The sequence below is a fragment of the Photinus pyralis genome, unplaced genomic scaffold (genome assembly GCF_008802855.1).
Source record: "Photinus pyralis isolate 1611_PpyrPB1 unplaced genomic scaffold, Ppyr1.3 Ppyr1.4_LG5, whole genome shotgun sequence".
NCBI lineage: Eukaryota > Metazoa > Arthropoda > Insecta > Coleoptera > Lampyridae > Photinus > Photinus pyralis.
This window is the reverse complement of record NW_022170596.1, coordinates 24592302-24610474: the sequence shown is the minus strand read 5'-3', so window position 1 is coordinate 24610474 and position 18173 is coordinate 24592302. Positions and strand designations below refer to the sequence as shown.

General features: G+C 35.6%; 3 protein-coding genes across 3 annotated transcripts; all 3 read right to left on the bottom strand.

Annotated features, from left to right (window-relative positions):
- Positions 1-2274: 2274 nt before the first annotated feature.
- On the bottom strand, positions 2275-3418 carry LOC116171482. The gene is made up of 2 exons (XM_031488346.1): positions 3291-3418; positions 2275-3230 (listed from the first exon to the last, which is right to left on the bottom strand). Exons 1-2 carry the CDS (start codon positions 3297-3299, stop codon positions 2436-2438), a joined length of 804 nt encoding a protein of 267 aa, XP_031344206.1. The 5' UTR covers positions 3300-3418; the 3' UTR covers positions 2275-2435.
- A 6339-nt stretch (positions 3419-9757) lies between these two features.
- On the bottom strand, positions 9758-10431 carry LOC116171571 (endocuticle structural glycoprotein ABD-5-like). The gene is made up of 2 exons (XM_031488491.1): positions 10279-10431; positions 9758-10117 (listed from the first exon to the last, which is right to left on the bottom strand). Exons 1-2 carry the CDS (start codon positions 10378-10380, stop codon positions 9818-9820), a joined length of 402 nt encoding a protein of 133 aa, XP_031344351.1. The 5' UTR covers positions 10381-10431; the 3' UTR covers positions 9758-9817.
- A 5717-nt stretch (positions 10432-16148) lies between these two features.
- Positions 16149-16984, bottom strand: LOC116171316 (flexible cuticle protein 12-like). Its single transcript, XM_031488086.1, has 2 exons — positions 16848-16984; positions 16149-16588 (listed from the first exon to the last, which is right to left on the bottom strand). Exons 1-2 carry the CDS (start codon positions 16854-16856, stop codon positions 16280-16282), a joined length of 318 nt encoding a protein of 105 aa, XP_031343946.1. The 5' UTR covers positions 16857-16984; the 3' UTR covers positions 16149-16279.
- Positions 16985-18173: the final 1189 nt, after the last annotated feature.

The following is an 18173-nucleotide window of genomic DNA, read 5'->3' as shown; positions in this document are numbered from 1 at the left end:
ATTCCAACAATAGGTGTGAATTGGATTACCGAATTTTCGATAAATAAGATGCAGAAACAGTATCCGAAACAGTCGTGAGGGGTCTCAAAATAAGCTTTCTTAATTACAGATTTTTAGGACGTCCGAAGACCGCACAATGAATTAAGGAAGATTTAATTTTTGGGTGTAAATAACCGAATACGGTGGTCGGTTGAAAAAACCGTTGATCCCTCCATGGAATGGCCTAATTTTATAAATGGCAAAGTCGTTATTTAAGGGGGATCTACTGCATCTTCGTAAGTTACATTTCGTAAGTTCCGCAATTTTGAGCATTTCCATAAATTTACTTTGGCAACCGTACCGTTTGATTTTTATTTTGCATTAAGTGTATCGCACCGTATTTACCGTTTTTGCTTTTACTTGTACATAAATTTCTGCCGCTACGTTTAATTGCAAGGTAAGCTTTTTCCTACTTGCTGTTTGATTAGTTATAAGGGAGGGTTATTGTTTCGTTTTCCCGTATTTGATTTTCTGTAGCTACCGTTAATTAATTTGTGCTTTGTTGCTTGCGTCCCTGTTAGGGCAATCGTTACCGTAATTCTGCTTTCGGAACCTTCGCCAGAAGCCGATCTCCGCTGCCCGCAAGATCTTTGGAGACCGTTTCTCCGACATGTTATCTGTGCCATCGCGTCCGTATCGCTTGGTGGCGCTCGAGTTCGTGTGCTCGTCCCGTTCCGTCAGTTTCCGTTTGAGTTGATTGACTTAATTTAATTATAAAGTTTCTTTAAACTTAATTAACTAATTACACCGTTTATTTTAAAAGCTTACTGATTTCGTGCGGACTACCGAAGTTCGTCGTAATAATACTAAGAACCAAAATTTGGACCTGAGTACAATTTTGATATTGGAAAACGAACGCAGAACATTTTATATAAGTAAATTCGGAGAGAAAATTCCTTCCATGGAAAATCTTGCAATGTTATAAACTCCACAGATGTTGAAATTTTTTGTATCTAGTCTATGGAGAAACTCTAATAATCTCTATTTTAGAACTTTAAACCCCTCATACATACATTTTTAATTTTGCACGCATATTTATTTTCCTAAAAATTTAGGAAAATTTTAGGAACATTTGGACGATTCAGTAATCACAATTTTTATTAGTTAAAGGTCGGGTTCTGGGAGATATGCTATCGCTTGGGAGAATGTAAAAGGTCATTATTTTGTATCAAATTCTTTAAAATGGGAAAAGGGACCCATGGCTCTTGGCGCTACCTTAGAGTGCTTAAGTATTCCTGCAAATTCCAGTGAGTTACGCCTATGGAATTATAATTATGTTCATGTTATGAAATTTCGCTATTCTAAGAAATCTATTGTCGTCTTATTTTAACGAGTCCGTTGCAATTAATTTTTTTAGCTCTTAATCGGAATGCCAAGAACCTAAAAATCAAAAGTAAAATTTTTTTTTTCCAAAATTCTCATTCCTGGTTTCTTCTTGGGTCATATTTCCGAAGGGGAATAATACATTACTTAATTAGTTTTCGAATTGTTATCTATCCATTTGTAGGCGTTTTACTTGATTGGAATGGCCCTTAGGGTCATATCAAATACTGTAATTAATTTTTTTAGATCCAAGCTTAAGAGTTTTTATGGCATATATTATGTAAAGGGAGCCCGGTAGCCCATTTCAATTTTTTTCGATTTTAGAGTAATTAGGACACATGGGTGTAGGCACGTTATTAATTAGATTTTGGTGGGTTGGTGTCGTCAAATTAAAGAATTGAATCGTTTTTGGAGTTGAGTATTACGAAATATAAATTAGCGCTCTATATTTTGTTAGGTAAGGGTTATCGGACTCGCCGTTTAATAGTCTAGGAAAGTAGATGGCGCCCGTCTGGCGGGAAATATCGAGAGAAACCCGAAATTGTTTGTCTGTACATTGTTATTATGTAAAATTGATGTTCGCGCTCGAGGGTTGCAGAATACGTGAATTTGAATCGTGCCAGTAAGTTAAATGGACTCACCATTTCAATAAACAGTCAAAATAATCTAGTCATTCTATGCCAAAAAAACGGCAAAGAGAAAAAATAGTTCAAGCAGTTGCGATTTTTTGGGAATGTGTGGTTGAAGATCCCCTGGGCTAGCTGTGGGTGCAAGAAGGGGGTAGTTTACCATATAGGTACGTATAATTTACCTATTTCCAGATGTCACCACGTCGCTATACCACTAGATACTTAGATTTTCATAAAATGTTCTGCTAAAACTCAAAGAAAGGTTCTTCATTAAAATATAACCGACTAATTATGCATATATTTAATACTAATATTTCCAATTTCTTAATCACATTCAGCCTATAATCAATTTAGCTACTTACCATAAGTTACAGTTACTTCATTTATGCAAATTGATATATAAATAGTAAATTTTCAACTGAACTTTAAAGATTCTTGCATGATTCACGGTTTAATATATTTGATGATAGGCTTAAATCCAAATATTCCAGCGGTGTAAGTGACGACAACTCTTCCGCCTGCGGGATCGGTAAATTCATATCCGCCATAGATTGTCGGCTGATCAGCGTGGTCCGGATCTTCAAAGACCAATTCCTCGTTTCTCATCATGTTGTTGCTGGTTTCGTATCCAAATTTGTAGCCCTTCTGCACGTTGTTCTCGTTGCTGTAGCGTACGATGTAGGCGTCTGCGTCGGGGTGGCGTCGGCCTCCGCGACGTTTGGAGGTTGTCTCTTCGTCCTTTGAGTTTGATTTTGACTGTGTGTCATCGTGAATAGTGTTCGGTTGTTGTTGAGGGAATCGACGGAAGGGTTGTTGGGTTGTTGTTGGAACTTCGTCGGTGTGGTAGCTGGGTGTGACGGTCCTCCGTCTGGTGAAATCTTGTGTTTGTTGGCGCACGTAGGTTAACTCAGATTCGCGTGGCTGTTGGGATACACCATAGCGTGCCGAACCTCGGGAGCGTGGAGGAGAAGTGTACTGACTTGATTGGTAAAAGTCACTTGAAGATGGTTGATAGGCATCCTGTTCGTAATGAGTACTGCCTTCAGTTGTCAACGAAGAACTATAATCGTAGTAGCTTGAAGCATCAGTCGTCGTTTCGCTTGGTCCAAAACTGAACTGTTGCTGTGGAACTTGTTGTATTTCAACAGGTATGGTTTGTGCTGGAGCAGTAACATCACCTAAATTTTGGGGATGGGAATAACTTCGCCCACCAAATGCTAACACCACTAATACGATGACCTAAAAATCATGCACATTTTCAACACAATTTAATAAGTATCGAAAGTGATTTGCACTCACCGTTTTCATGGCACCAATTTTCACCTGTTAATTTAACAAAACTAGTTCTGATGTAGAGAATAATACTTCTTTTATATAGAAAAAAAGAGGGGGTAGGTATTTATTTGACGCATCTTTTGTAAATTGTGTCATCCTTTAGATTATATATTCATGCTTATGCGGTTTTTAACATTTAAACAGTATCAAAAGCCTGTTTTCGAGAATATTAATAAGGAAATTAATAGTTTTATACCAATCAAGAAGAATGGATGTTGTAAAGTTAAGCGCTGCTCTTTGTCGCTGAAAAAAATGGGATAAATTATGTTCGTCCGCTCGAAACAAGGTCCCAGAAGTGACAATGACCTAAAGAGTATATTTATCCTTCACATATTGGTAAGTCGTTTTACTTCTGGCTGGATGTAATGCCGGTAGTTTAATTAAAAGTGACTCATGCTAATCATTTTCAAGATAGTTTAAATCGAACTTAATTGTACCTTGAGAGTGCAAAGTGTTATGGCCATTGGCAAAACCAGTTCTTTCCCAACAATTCATAACTTAACACGGTTTAGATTTGAACCTAACTAACTAATTAGAGGGAATTGTAAGGACATAGGGTCGTAACATATAGGGTGTCTGAAGACCGAATAGGATTGTTTAAATGTAACCCAGAGCTACCCTAAAATGCTTAACTGCCTGAGTACCATGCGGGTGGAACGAAATTTTCTGAAGAAGAAGAAATTTTAACTCTCAATTGCGATACCTAGTTTTCATTGATGAACTATTTAGTTGGCATACATTCAAAATCTACTCTATATAATGCAAGAAGAATCAAGCCCTTACAGAAAGTCTCTGAAATATTGCATTTTCGATTTGTAGGTACTTTCCTCTAACATTTTCATGATATTCACAAGACGATTCATTTTGCCTTTGAGAGCATTTTCCTCCGACAAACCGTTTTCGAGATGCTCTCTTTTAAAGTTTTGAAATCATCAATGGATATATTTATTCCAGACGTCGCAATCGCACTTTGTGAGTACCTTCCTCCGTCAATCGGTTCTTGAGATATAAGGAATTATATCCAATCACAATAAGGGGTCGAGGAGGAGAGATATGGTTAGTAGAAATTAATTCCTTTCGTTGAGAACTTTTATTAGAGTACCATGAAGGATAAAAACCAGTCCACCCCAAACCCCCTCTTTTGATAAGACTATTTTGATGGAAGCAGCATTTGTATTTTTAACACAATAGTTATTTCCATAAAAGTCCGGAAAATGACGCTTTACTGGCGAGGAAATATTGAAGTGCGAGGCCCCTTTGGACTTTGGAGCCAAGTACTTTAATTTGCGAGTCAAGTAATGTCATTTTACTTACGAGTTGTGTAGTAAATTTTACCCGAAATCGTATTCACAGAATAAGACCTTCACAGAACAGAAACATAAATGGCGCTAAATTGTCACTGATTACAGCGTTTCCCGTGGTTGTACGGAGAACTATTTATCGCAGACTCAAATACTTTTTTGCAAAACCTGTAATTTTGCTCGTTACAGGAAATATTTTTATTTGTTACTCAGTTGTAAACGTTGATTAACAAGACAAAACGCAAACGGGTAAACGTCATCTTTAAACGCTACTGACTTGTAAAACTGACAGCAGACTTGTAAAAATTTTACAAGTTAGTATTCTAGTAATTTCATTGGCCAGAATTAATGCGAAGTCTCTGTTACATGGATAACATGATATTTTAGACATTTCTTCAAGATTAATTTAAGAACTAATTATTTACGTTTACAAATGAGTAACAAATAAAATATTGTACATTATACGCCAGGTAATAGTTTTTACTGGCTCTAGGAGATGACAGGCTCGCCTGACGGCTCGCCGGTCAACTTCTCCTATCGCCAGTAAAAACTCACTTACCTGGCTAATAATGTAAAATACTATTACCGTCGATTTTATACGTACACATGGTTTTACACGTCAATTTTGACTTTTGAAAGATTTAAAATATGAACAAGTTATGTGACCGTAAAAAGTGTTGTGTGACGGATTGTAACGATGAAATATCAAAAAGGCATCGTTTCCCATATTTTGCAACAGATTGTTTTGTGCTTGAAACGCGAAGACGGTTGAAATGTGCTGTTATTTCTCTCCTATTTATGCAAGGTATGGAATTTATAAATTGCCAGCGCAAAAGGGTGTAGACTTGAGTTTTATAATTAAGTATATAGACGTAGATACTTATATTGTAATTCGTTTTAGATAATTCAACAACTTCCACCCTCGCTTGTCAAGTAACAAGTAACCACCAGGGTCAAGTTAACATTTGTTGTCAAAAACTTTTATGACAATTTGCTGAAGCAGTTTTATTACCTCTTGGAACAAAAAATTTAGTTCTCAAGATATTTTTAACAAAAATATTTAGTCCAAACAGCAACTAAAACCAAATATTTCGTACGGCAAATCGATATGTAAGGATCTTTCTACAAAGTGTTAACATCTACAAAGCGTAAGTTCCACTCACTTCTGAGTTTTATATGTAATTTGTAAACATGTAATTTAAATTCTCTGTGTTAAAAATAATGTAATGTGATTGTATCTAAATACACTTTAATTTAACAACTGTGTATTCTTTATCGATATTTATGATCGAATTGGGGAAATGACTTCATGGCTTTAGAAGCTGGTCACCAGATGGCGCTACTCTGACTTTGCTGCTTTAGTTCACAGTACACCCACCAGGGTCCGCCAAAATACCATACAAATTTGTAACATTGCTGTTTCTATTCTGAGAAGGCCGTATTCTGTGATCGTATTTTGTTATACAATTTCAATTTTTACATAGAACTTTTGATTAATGTCAATCTGTCAGTGATGACATGAATCATTATTGACATTTAGCAATGTCACATTTGCGGCCTATAAAGAGACGGTACGGCCGGTAAAGTGACAGCTGCGGCCAGTAAAGTGACAGGCGGCAGGAAACGTAGTCTGCTCTGTTACGGAAACTCAAATTTCCTGACAGAAAGTAGGCATAAAAATGAAGGTTTCAGGACGATTTTGGGTAAAAACTTTGTTACGTTCAGTTTGGGCAAAAGTAACAAAATCACCTTGAGATAGGCACACGGTAAGCTCAGGCCAAGTAGCGGTGGGTCGGGGTGGTTATCAGGGTTCTTATATACTAGTAAAGCAAAGCAAAAAGAGATATAGTAATAGTAAACCAGATAGGCGCCACTTAGTTTTTAGTAAATTTCAAGAATACTTATCCAAAAGGAAGAAACAATGCTGACTACGGAATTTTTGTTCTGGTTTTGACAAATCAAAAAATAAGATACTTGATAGGGATAAACATAAACAATCATTGATGTCACAATCGAGGGTAATTTAATAAACGATCTCAAACATATTACAAATAAGACACTGTAATATATACATATGCAAGGTCAATATTTAAATATCAATTAATTTTTAGTAAAAATGGGATCAACACGTAGTCAGAGAAGGTATTAATATCATAACAGGCTTCGGCAGGGTGTCAGACGACGTTAGAACTACTTTCGCAATATTTTGTGCCGCGGTATTCACTACCCCTTTTGTTTGTTTGTATGTGATCTGTTACAAATTAGTCAGAATGCACCCTTTTGAGCTCACAAGGTTGCGACCCGCAGATCAAAGGTGAATTTTCGACGACGCCTTGATATATCGTTTGATTACCTACATGTTGGTTTTCGATACAATCGGGTGTTCGAACCTGAGTTGAGGTGAATTTTTCATCTGTGGTAGAGATGGGAATATCCTTTTAGATCAGTTTCGAGCATTCTACCGGCTACTCCGAATTAGGTTTTCCTGCAGTTTTCGTAATTCGTAAGGTAAATACCGGAATAGTATAGAATAACTTAAGACCACCTCTAAAATGCATTATGAGGGTCACTCTGTAATTGGGCGAAAGCCTGTTGAGGGTATAAAGTATTCAATGCTTGTGGTGAATATTTCAATTGCACACCACTGAATAGCCAAATTTAAGAATGAATCGCAAAATCTTGATAAAGAAGAATGGCCTATATGCATTAGGGTGTTAAATTAGACCCTTAATTAGGTCTTAATCGTTAATTTATATATTGTGTTGTCACATATTAAGGTCTGCATATTTCTGTGCTAACTACGTAGCCATTAAATGTGTAATAGGCTTATTGTAATTAAAGGGGTTGAAGCAAAATATACCTAATTCATTAAATGAATCTGAATTTTTTAGCAAATATTTATAATGATTTACCTCCTGCTACACTTACCATGATTTTTTTAGTGATTTACTTAATGAAAAAATTCCGAATTTCCTAATTGTCTTTAAAAGCTGCTTTTCTTGCTTTGCCTGCTCGCAAAATTAAACCCCATGTGGTCATAGTGGTCAAGTTTAGATATATTAGACTATTAGATATACTAGACTAATTTTCCCTTGGCACGACTTTCGAACTAACATGAACTTATTGAACCTAGGAATGATATATGGTACAATTTTCTATACACAGTTCATAAATGGACCCAATAATTGGAAAATTACTGAAATTTGAGCGCACCAATTTTAAATAAAAAAGTGATATGTTCTATTAGCTAACAAATTCAATTCTAATGGATTTCTAAACGGTAAAGTGTATGCATTACAAAACGGTTTCATATGCCATTAGGTTGATCTCTTTAGGAATATACAACTCAAAATTACTTGCCAAATTTTTTTTACTTCTGTCTAATATGATTTACGATGGTTTTCTTTAAGTTAACATACTAAAATTAGGCTGAAGATAACCCTCCTTATAGTGACCATGACGTAGAAGATTAACTAACGGAAATGTATATTAGGATTTTCCCGTCGGATAACTTTTTCTTCCATTAATTGACCAGGGAGTAGCTGCCCTCGGGATGAACATTAGCAAGCACAATTCGACAATAACTTTTTATTACTTCCTCTTAAATTCGAAATAATCCGTATTTTTTCTGCGTAACTAAAACTGGCACATTACAATTAATTCACTTTAAAGTGTCTTCTCTTTTTACTGTAACTAACGGAACTCGCGTTGTTAAATTTTAGCTATTTTACGTTTCAATAAAACCAAAATACTCGTAACAATCCCTGGGTTTTTTAATTCTCGAAAAACACAGACTTTCGGTCTCGAACCCCGAAAGATTTTATTTAGCGGATTTAGTGGATATTTCCGGATATTTCCCGATCGAAGAAGAGCATGAAGCACAAGAGAAAGAGGTTATCCTTTCGCACTGTAAATTCCGTCTTCTCACGAATTTACAGTGGTAATCCAGAAGCTCCGATTAAGAATGAATGAATGAATATGATCTAAATCCCCGACATCTAATCCGCAGACATCCGGAATCCATTAATAAAACAAAGCTCTACAGAAATTAACCGACGCAGAAAAGACGGGTTTCATTTCCACCACGGCTTACGAATACAATTCCACTAGTTAAGTAATTTAGTAGATAATCGGCCCTCCACATTTCGTCAACCTATAGAATTTGTATGATGGGCAACGCTTAAACTGCTCTACCCTTGGAAATCTCTAGATTTCCGTGCCGACCAACCAACCAATTTATAAGTAATAGTCTCAAAATGATAGTTTAAAAAAGATATTCCATCATGGGGTGCAGCTTGGCACAGAACATTGGATATGGACATGCTATAATAAACTTTACCAGTCCAATATTTTAGATTGAACTGTCTGAAGAAGCGAAACGGAAACGGTAAATCATACCAACAAAGTAGTAGTTTTGAAGAACCTTGAGTGGAGGTTTGAGATTTTTGTCTGACAAAAAAATACAAACTTCCGCTTATAAATTTTTGCAAAATATTACATTTTTCATATCCTTTATATTTTCAAATGCCAAAGAGACTGTTGCTTTTGATGTGAAGTTATAACGGAATTAAACTTGCTCATTGAACTTTGAGCTACGAAAAAAGGAAATACAGGATAATTATGTAATATGTGCTGAATTGAGGGTGGAACCCAATTTTCCAGTTACCATTGCTTAATCAAACTTGACTACATTGGTGTGAATTTTGTGGTTTTTCATTTCTTCTTCACCAAACCTACTGATGAAGTTCGTGGTTTACTAGGCAGGCTTCGAATAATCTTGACCCAAAATTAATTGGAGGATTGTTTGGTATCTTTTGTGCAGCTAAATTTTTGGGACCACTACTCAAACAGTAGTAGCAAAGACAATGGTATCGTGATAAACCGATAATAGTAATAATGTTTCTAACCTCCCTAAGGAGTTTTTGGTTTTTCGCACAGAATCGGTTTTTCTCTGCCTGTGAAAGACTAATCGTAGGTACTTAGTGTAGCACCAGTTTGACACCGTTTAACTTCTGTTCCGAGGTGTGGTAAACCTACTTCAACTAAATCTCCAGTATGGGCTACCGTCTAATTAGACCAAGCACTGTTCCTATGCCTATGTATACAATTTACAAATATCACAACCAGGGCTAATGTAAAAGAACATTTTATTTAGTGCGAAATAGGAAACAAACAAAACAATTGGACGACCTAACTAATTGTGAAACGCGGTCTGAAACCATTCTCATCAGCAACGTAAGTCATCGAAACCTTCTTTCCGGTATTGTCCGTGTACGAAGACTGTCCGTGCACTTCCATTGCGGCATTCTCGGCGCCGGGATTTTTCAACGTGCCCTGCTCGTCCCGGCTGATACTATTTTCCGTGTCGAAACCGAACTTGTATCCGGTAATACCGTCATTTTCATTTTCGTATCTCACAATTTTCGCCTGACTTTCAGGGCTTTGAGGCCTTGCAAGTGCGACCGCCAAAATTGGTAGGATTAAGAGTACCTGAGGAAAGATGGATTATTTTAAATACAGAAGATGAAGGCGTAATTACTGATGCAACGGGTGATGTAAAACAAAACCGAAATTAGATAATAATTGCTAATTATAGTAAAAACATGGACAGTAACAAATGTGGGAAAGTTATATAAAAATGATGCACTCACCGTCTTCATAATGCGTTTGCAGTTTAACGTAAGAGTATACTGGTTCTGTGATTGAAGTCGCCTTTTATATCCGAAAAGAAGGTAAATCTTAGAAACTCCCATCCTTTCGTATTTGAGGATGATGCCATTTATTATATTAGGTGTATTACGCCCAAACCATTACTTTTAAAACAATACATCTTTGACATTTGCAACATCGTTTGAAATTCCGCCTGCGTTTTGATAAATGGCGATTCTTCAAGTTCTATTCAAAGAAATTAGATGAAGTAGGTAATTTTTATTGGTTGTATGGTTGGTGGTAGTTTAATAAATTATAACAATCAAATTTAGAGAGATATGGTACCTTTGATTTTCAAAATTGGTCATAAGCATAAGAGCCATTGTGGCTTTGAAAACCGCACGGGTAAATTCAATTGATCATGGACAGTAATTGATGAAATACTAGTAAAGGTAAAGGTCAAGTAAGTATTGCATTACGGAACCTGTCAGAAATTGCGAAGTACCTACTAATAAATAATTCCTATGTTCCTCTCACAAAACCATGGGGTTCAGCCGGATGACCTAGACCTTTGTCAACTGTAGCCAACTGTAATTGGATACTTTAAATACAGTCTCAAAAGTAGTCATGTTTTCTCTGCGACCCTTAAGGTAATACAAATTTTAATTTTTATGCGTTTCATAAATCATAATTAAATTTGAAGGTACATATAAATGCATTAGATTTGCGGTTTTTACGAATTCCTGCATATTATGAATATTTTCTGTAATTATTGCATATTTATCAAAGTGTCACTATTAATGGTTTTGTCGGTAGTTAAAACCAATGGATGTCTTACAATTTTGCAAGCACTAAAACCGTTGATATTTATTGATACAGAAAGTCAGTCACTTCTATTTATTCCAAATTTTCGTACCAACGGAGAAATCAATTCCTAAAATGAATTGCATAAGATGCTCGAACAGGAACTGAAAATGTGCACTATACAAAAAGAGCCCCAGCGAGGTTCAAAGAAGTTTTTTGTAGATACAAATCCATATTTGCTGACAACAGACATAATTTGACGCTTTGGCCATTTTCTATTTTTGTATAAAGTTATATTAGAAAGATAAATGCATATTTAAGTGAATATTTCGACGTTTTATTCTGCATAAATGCATGCATATTTTATAATGGCTTTAAATACGCCATGCAAATTTGAAGCTTGCTCATAAGTAATTAATACATACTTAATTTTCCAATGTTCCTTTTTTTTGGGAAACGCAAAGGTTAGATTCTATAATATGTTACAAAACTGTATTTGACCTGTTGCATTTGCGTTGAGCGTATATGTTGAATTTATCGCACATAGGAATCTCAGATCGAGCGAGATTGTAAGGGGTTGTTTTTCCTTCGTTAAGGGTGCGCGGTTCTAGGTGCAATTTGTCAATGAGTTTCGGAAGTCTTTGCGCCACTCTGTCCGGCGTTGAGAGTAAATTATCTTAATTAAGCCTACATGACTAAAACTGCGTAGTGCGATTTTACTACAAGCCCTGGGAAAAGCAAGATTGCACATTTAAACGAGCGCGAGATTTTGGGGTCTTCTGTAATTCGCTAGAAAAAACGAATCAGATTAATTCTTAATTAAAAATGGCCGATTTCATTAATAAATCTCTATTTTGTAAATTTTCGTTCTTTTTATTATTATTTAAATCAGAAGCCTTTCAGAGGGGAGGGGGGAGTAATTATTTGTATTGTTTAAACAATATGCCTACTCTTTATATAGGACAATTTTTAGCGCATTTTTTAAAGAAAAAAAAATGTGCTGTTGTTTGCGTTTTGTTCGTCCGTCTATTCGTCCGTCTGACTGAATTGCCCTACCTAGAGTGGTAAAATCTTTTGTCCTATACCTTGAAGGTATACAAGATGGCCTGAAGAAGTTTCAGCAAAGCAAATTTGTCGGTTTTAATAATCGATTTATCAATGTTGCATAGAGACAAAGGCACTGGAATCGGAGGATAGTTTAGAACGAGCCGAAGGTCTATCTTCTTTTCCCATCAGGTTTTATGTTTTTCAGTATGAAAAGAATTCAAGAAATATCGACAAACTTATCGCGAAATAAACAATTTATTATTTTTTCTAAATTTTGACATTTAAACTGACACTTTTTAAGACTCGTTGACATTGTCAAATGCCTTACTTTTCACAACCACTTGTGAAAAGTATAATATTTCGCAACTAGTGATGAGAAGTATCAAAATTAGAAAAAATATTGCCTGAAACACGTTGGGAAACACTGCTATTCGTAACTCGCTTTCTTTTGCGGAACTCGCTTCACTCGTTTCCGCAGAAATCCGCTCGTTACGAACAATGGTGCTTTTCGCAACTGGTTGCACATCAATTGCTTTTCCCAACTGGTTGCACATCACTATTCCATAATTTAATTTGTTTAGGATATATTTGCAGTAGTGACAAAAAGAGGAATTTTTTGGTATATGACTTATATGGCCCTCATGGTTTACTTCAGAGGTGTTTTTCTCTATATGGAAAGGCGCCTGTCGCCCCCAACGCCCAACTTGAAATAGTTTGCCATACCATATTTGAAAACTATGGGAAAATGGGATTTCTTGTGCGTCGTCAGCGTACTGATGGACTTTAACATGCCGTGTACCGAGTCAATGTTTGGTAAACTAATCCTATTTCATTTATTTTGTAACTGTTAAATACTGCTGTGTTTATTTCGTCTGGCAAGATGAAATTTTCGGACGTCTTAATTAAGATGGACAAGGGCGGTCTCCTTGTGTAATTAACATTTGTAATTAAATTTTATTAATTTGTAGTTGGTCTATGTAACGGCATGGGGATTATTGTGTCATACGAGAAAGCGGTCAAGGTTGTTTTTGTTTACATTTTTATTTTATTTAGCATAGAAATTTCTGGGAATTTTGTTTGGTCTTTATCTGTTATCAATTGTAAATGTTTAATTTAATTGACAGGAGGATGTGATTTATCGCCCTTTCTGTGTAGTTAAGAGAGATGAAATTTTATTTTTTCCTAGAATTTAAGTCTCTTAATGTCTGATAACGAATTGATTTATAAAAACTATTCGATTTTTTGGTCTATTAACGTACGTTGAGGGGATAGTCGTTGTCAACTGTGTATGATTGGTTGTTGCAATTTTGATTTTCGGAAGAAGGGTTTTCGCCTTAAATAGGACGCTAAGAGGAAAAACGTCGCTTTTAGTCAGAGTTTACGCCGTACTACGTTTGAAATCAACTTTTAGCAACAGTCAACGAAGAACTATGTTTCATTGAAATTTGAAATCGGCTTTTTGCTACGTTCAGCACCGAGTTACGTTTTGTTGGAGAATTTATTTCGCTTCTTGCGAATTCCATCGTTGATTTACGGCCAGTTAGTACTCATTTGAAGTCACAGCCGGCATTGAAAGTTTTCATTCAATGTGAGTTTGAAGATTGAAGAAGTTTCGTTTGCGTAGACGGAAGCCGAATTCGCGGCTAGTTTTTGTTCTACATTTTGAAGTCTTGGCCATCAAAGGTGCTGCAAGGAGAGGTGTTTATCAACGCCACTATACTTGCTGCGATTACCCTGTCGTTAGCATAAAGTGTGTTTATTGAAAATTATAATTTTTGGTGAACTGTGTACGGATACCTTTTATTTGGAAATTTCAATTCCTGGACAAGTAATGTAAGTAGTTAAATTTTAATTTTAGTCTTTTTGTAATAATTGTTTGTGTTTTTGTACCATTTTCCTTGTGTGTGTGTTAGAATTAAATCGCACTTTTGTAATTGTCATTAATTTTCCGTGTGTTTCATTCTAACGACGATTTCTAATTTTCCTGTGTTTTTATTGGATTCTTGCGATTTTAACTATGCAAAATTTTGCAGTTCAGTTTGGAGTTTAAGGTATTTGGTTTGACCCACTATCTGTTAGAAGTTAACAGGTTAACAGAGAGCAGAGTCGAATCTATCCTCTGTGCAGGGGAGAAGTTTTGTGCCGTGTTAATAAGTAAAGGGAAAGAGCTAGCTAGGTTTTTGTTTTGGTGTTTTGTGTACGGTCTTTGTGACATACGGACCAGTTGCACACAGCAATACTAATAAAAAAAAAAGGATTTTTTTAATTAAACTGAAGTGCCATTAGCAGGTAGGCACTTAAGGGGGTTGTGCCTAGGGGCGAAAATGTTCCTAAACCGGCAATTACAAATTACCTCAAAAACACAATCACCGTATGATAACGGAATTTAAGTACATATTCCATGCTTAATAGAAATAGGGAGGTCTTATAATCAATTAATTGCAAGAAAATTGCACAAAAAGTGTATGAAAACAACAAAAATCGAAGAAAATAAGGAAACGGGTACTCAAAGTTGTAGTTACATGGCCTCCAATTTTCCTTTTCCTTCAGAATGAAATTAAAGTAACACTTCATAAAAACTAGGGACTACACCGCTGTATAATTGATCAATATACAATGACTATATTTTTTGCTTTAGAGAATCCTGGTTTATACCCATTTCTGCCCTTAAAATAATGTTTGTTCTATTCTTGTTGTTATATTTTTGCAAAAAAATTTGGAAATATTTTTATACATTTTTGAAACAAATCTTCTTCTCTTCTGAAGTTCTTTTGTGGGCTACCAGCGAACTTTACTTGATATTACTAGTTTTTCGGAAGAAAGTGTATACAGTGGGGAAGTTGAGAGGGCAGCCGTTTCTATTAAACATGAATTTCTTGCCGACAGCTTTATTATTACGTTAACACCATCACACCCCCTAAGACTACAGCAAAAGGAAGGAATCTGTCAATGAGTTAATTGATTCAGTAATTTTTAAGCTTAATCTAAATCTGAATTACTTGACCCCCCTCCTCTCGCCACGTTAAAACAGATTAGAACAAGGTCACCTGCATACAAAATAGCCCCTAGAGAAGAGGCCGCCCAAAAAAGTTTAGTAAACATTTTTTTATGTTTACTATATCCTTCACCTAATATAGCAGGATTTTAAAATAATTCTCATTTTGCAATTGCAATCTGCAATATTTACAATAGAGCTGCACGTAATCCGGCTGAAGGTCGAGTTGGCAGTGGCATCGTGTTGACAGACTTTGAACTATCATCATCCGTTTGTTTATAAATTGAAGTGTCCCATCTGAAATCTACGCTCCTAATAAATCGGTTTCAATATTGACAAAAAAAATGCTGGAATAGAGTCAGTTTCAAACCCTAGATTTTTTAGGTGGAGTGGTCACCCCCTTAACAAATTTCAATGATGCTTGAGCCATTTGGCAATTTATTCAATTCTTTGTTTCTTTGTTTTTTTGCTTAGTCCTCGAATTATCAAGCATTTTTTTTTAATTTACCAAAAATTGAATTATTAGAAGAGGGGGCCTAATTACATGTAGGCTGTAGTGCAAGCGAAATACTGACCAAATATTAGAACAATTCGGCTGTTATGAATTATCTTAGAAGAAGCTTTGTGCTATTCGGGTCCTCCAGAAGAATGTGTATCGCATTTGTTACCGTTTGCAATTTCCATGGAAGTACAATTATTGAGTACTAACAATTTACATTTTACATAAAAATACTTTTTCTTTGTTTTCTAAGTAAGTTGAAATTATATAGAAGGTGTGACTATTCTGACGGGGTCATTTTGGGCAGACACTCGGAAGGATTATTATAAAAAAAGTGTTAAAGTTTTGTCACAGTAGGGAATGTATTTGATTAACGATAATCGCTAACCTTCAGTGACAACACACTAAGAATTTTTATTGGTGGAGGTGACACGATGATGAAGTATCCTCGATTAGAAAATAAAAAGTTGTTTACTTTTTGATGAATCTTTACATCACCTACACGCATGGATCTCAAAAAACAAATATTGTTTGAAACAGACTCGTCTTTATTATTGAAACAGGAATAAAAGCATATATTTACATATTTTTTTACATATTTATCTTTTAATATAAAATAATATAACAACTTTAGTTGTGAGCGTTATGCGAGAAATGTTTATGAGATGGTAAACTGTGGTCTGTAACCGTTTTCGTCGGCGGTGAACGTCAACTTGAGGGTTTTACCATCGGGAAGCGGGTAACTGAAGCTTCCGACAACCCTCATGTTGGATTCCTCCGCTTGCGGGTTGTCCAATTTGCCCTCCTCCTGTCGTGTAATTTGGTTACTCGTCTCGAAGTCGAAATTGTATCCTTCGGGTCCGTTGTTTTCGTTGTTGTACTTTAAAATTTGGGCGTCCGCGTCAGGAGATCTCGGCTGTTGTGGACGCGCCAAAGCGACTGCGAACACTGAGAGGATAACTACGGCCTGCAAGAGAAAAAGAAATCACTTAGTAGAGATAAATTCCTATGATTGCATATGTATCCATTTCTGTTGGTGTTAAGTAGCAGTCACTAAGGTTTTGTAATCACTGTATATGCACTTTTATTATCCAATTACAATTCTAACGAAGAAAAAATTATTACACAACACTCCATGTACTAAACCATCCTAAATGAGAGATCGGCAGTGAAAACGCGAGTGAAGTAACATCTTAAAAGTAATAGAATGTGTAAATAGCACTCACCGTCTTCATGTTGTTGATGTTTGTTAAAGTCGTGTACACCAGAATACTGCCAGTTTTCAGTTGACGCCGCTTTTATATCTTCAAACAGGGAGAGCTTTTTATAAAATCCCCCATTCGTCTACAAAGTGAAGAAGTCATAGAGTATTTAGATTTAATTTGCATGCGAGTCTTTAATTGGCTTCGAGCGAAATACTTCCCGAAGGCATTCTTTGACTTTTGGGAGTGTGTATCCTAATATTTATTAACACTTTAGGTACTTTGGTTGTCAAGGCAATTTTTAAGCAATGCTCGTGCGTATGTAGAGTTTACCTTTTACGCGCATTTAATTACTTTATTAGGATTCTAAAATTACAATAAAAATGCAGGTGTAAGTAATCGTAATTGAAGGTTACGGAGAATGCGGTAAATCTTCACAAGATCGTCAACTTTCTACATTATTCATCACCCCCTTTTGCAGACAATTCAATTGCAATCACGTAAAAGAAGAGCGTTATCAATTATCATCGAAATCTCCATTTCAAATTACCTCCTACGTCTAAAATTATCGTTTTTAGCCTCAGTTACCTACTAAATTGAGACGTTTAGGGAATTGCGCAACTTAATTCGAAAAAAATTATATCTAAGTAAGAAATAAACGGGCCAATTATTAGAATACCTAATCTCTATAAAACCATTCGAATATACAATGCATTGAGCAACTAATTTATAAGAAATGGTCCTACGATGTGTAATTGTTGATTTATAACGTTGAAAATGTGGCAACTGGAGGATTTCACAGATGCACCGGATGGGCTCAGGTCAGAAATTGATTTCGCAAATTACGTGTAAATAATAACTATTGGAATAATTAATTCGAAAATGCCAAAGGATATTATGCAACATACACATACGCATATTGTGTTTCTTAACAATCTCCGAAAACTGCATCTTCCCCATGTTTCTTCGATTACACAAAATCGTTGCAGATTTAAATGAAGCTGTACCTAATTATCGGATTGCAAACATCTTTCCAGTTGCTATAACAACATGCAATAAAAGTCAACTGCCCATCATTTGCACGCAGCATCTCTTTGTTTTTTTAACAATTAAGCCATCAATAAATAAATAATTGGCTTCGTATTTCAAAACAATTACGTCTTTACCTTATCCTAAAAATTTGTTACTATTGTACGCGATTTTAGATCTCATAAACAAGTCGGATTAAGTAACGGAGTTTCTTTTATCTCCATTGTACTTGGATGCATACAAGTAACGCTAATATCTTTACATAATTACGTTTGACCTTTTCTAATTCTTAATTCAATCATTCACTTATACCGCGAGAGG

Coding starts and splice junctions, on each gene's coding strand:
- LOC116171571 (XM_031488491.1), bottom strand. CDS start 10,380: ATGGGAGTTTCTAAGATTTACCTTCTTTTCGGATATAAAAGGCGACTT. Junction 10,118..10,278: donor GCAAACGCATTATGAAGACG/GTGAGTGCATCA, acceptor ATCTTTCCTCAG/GTACTCTTAATCCTACCAAT.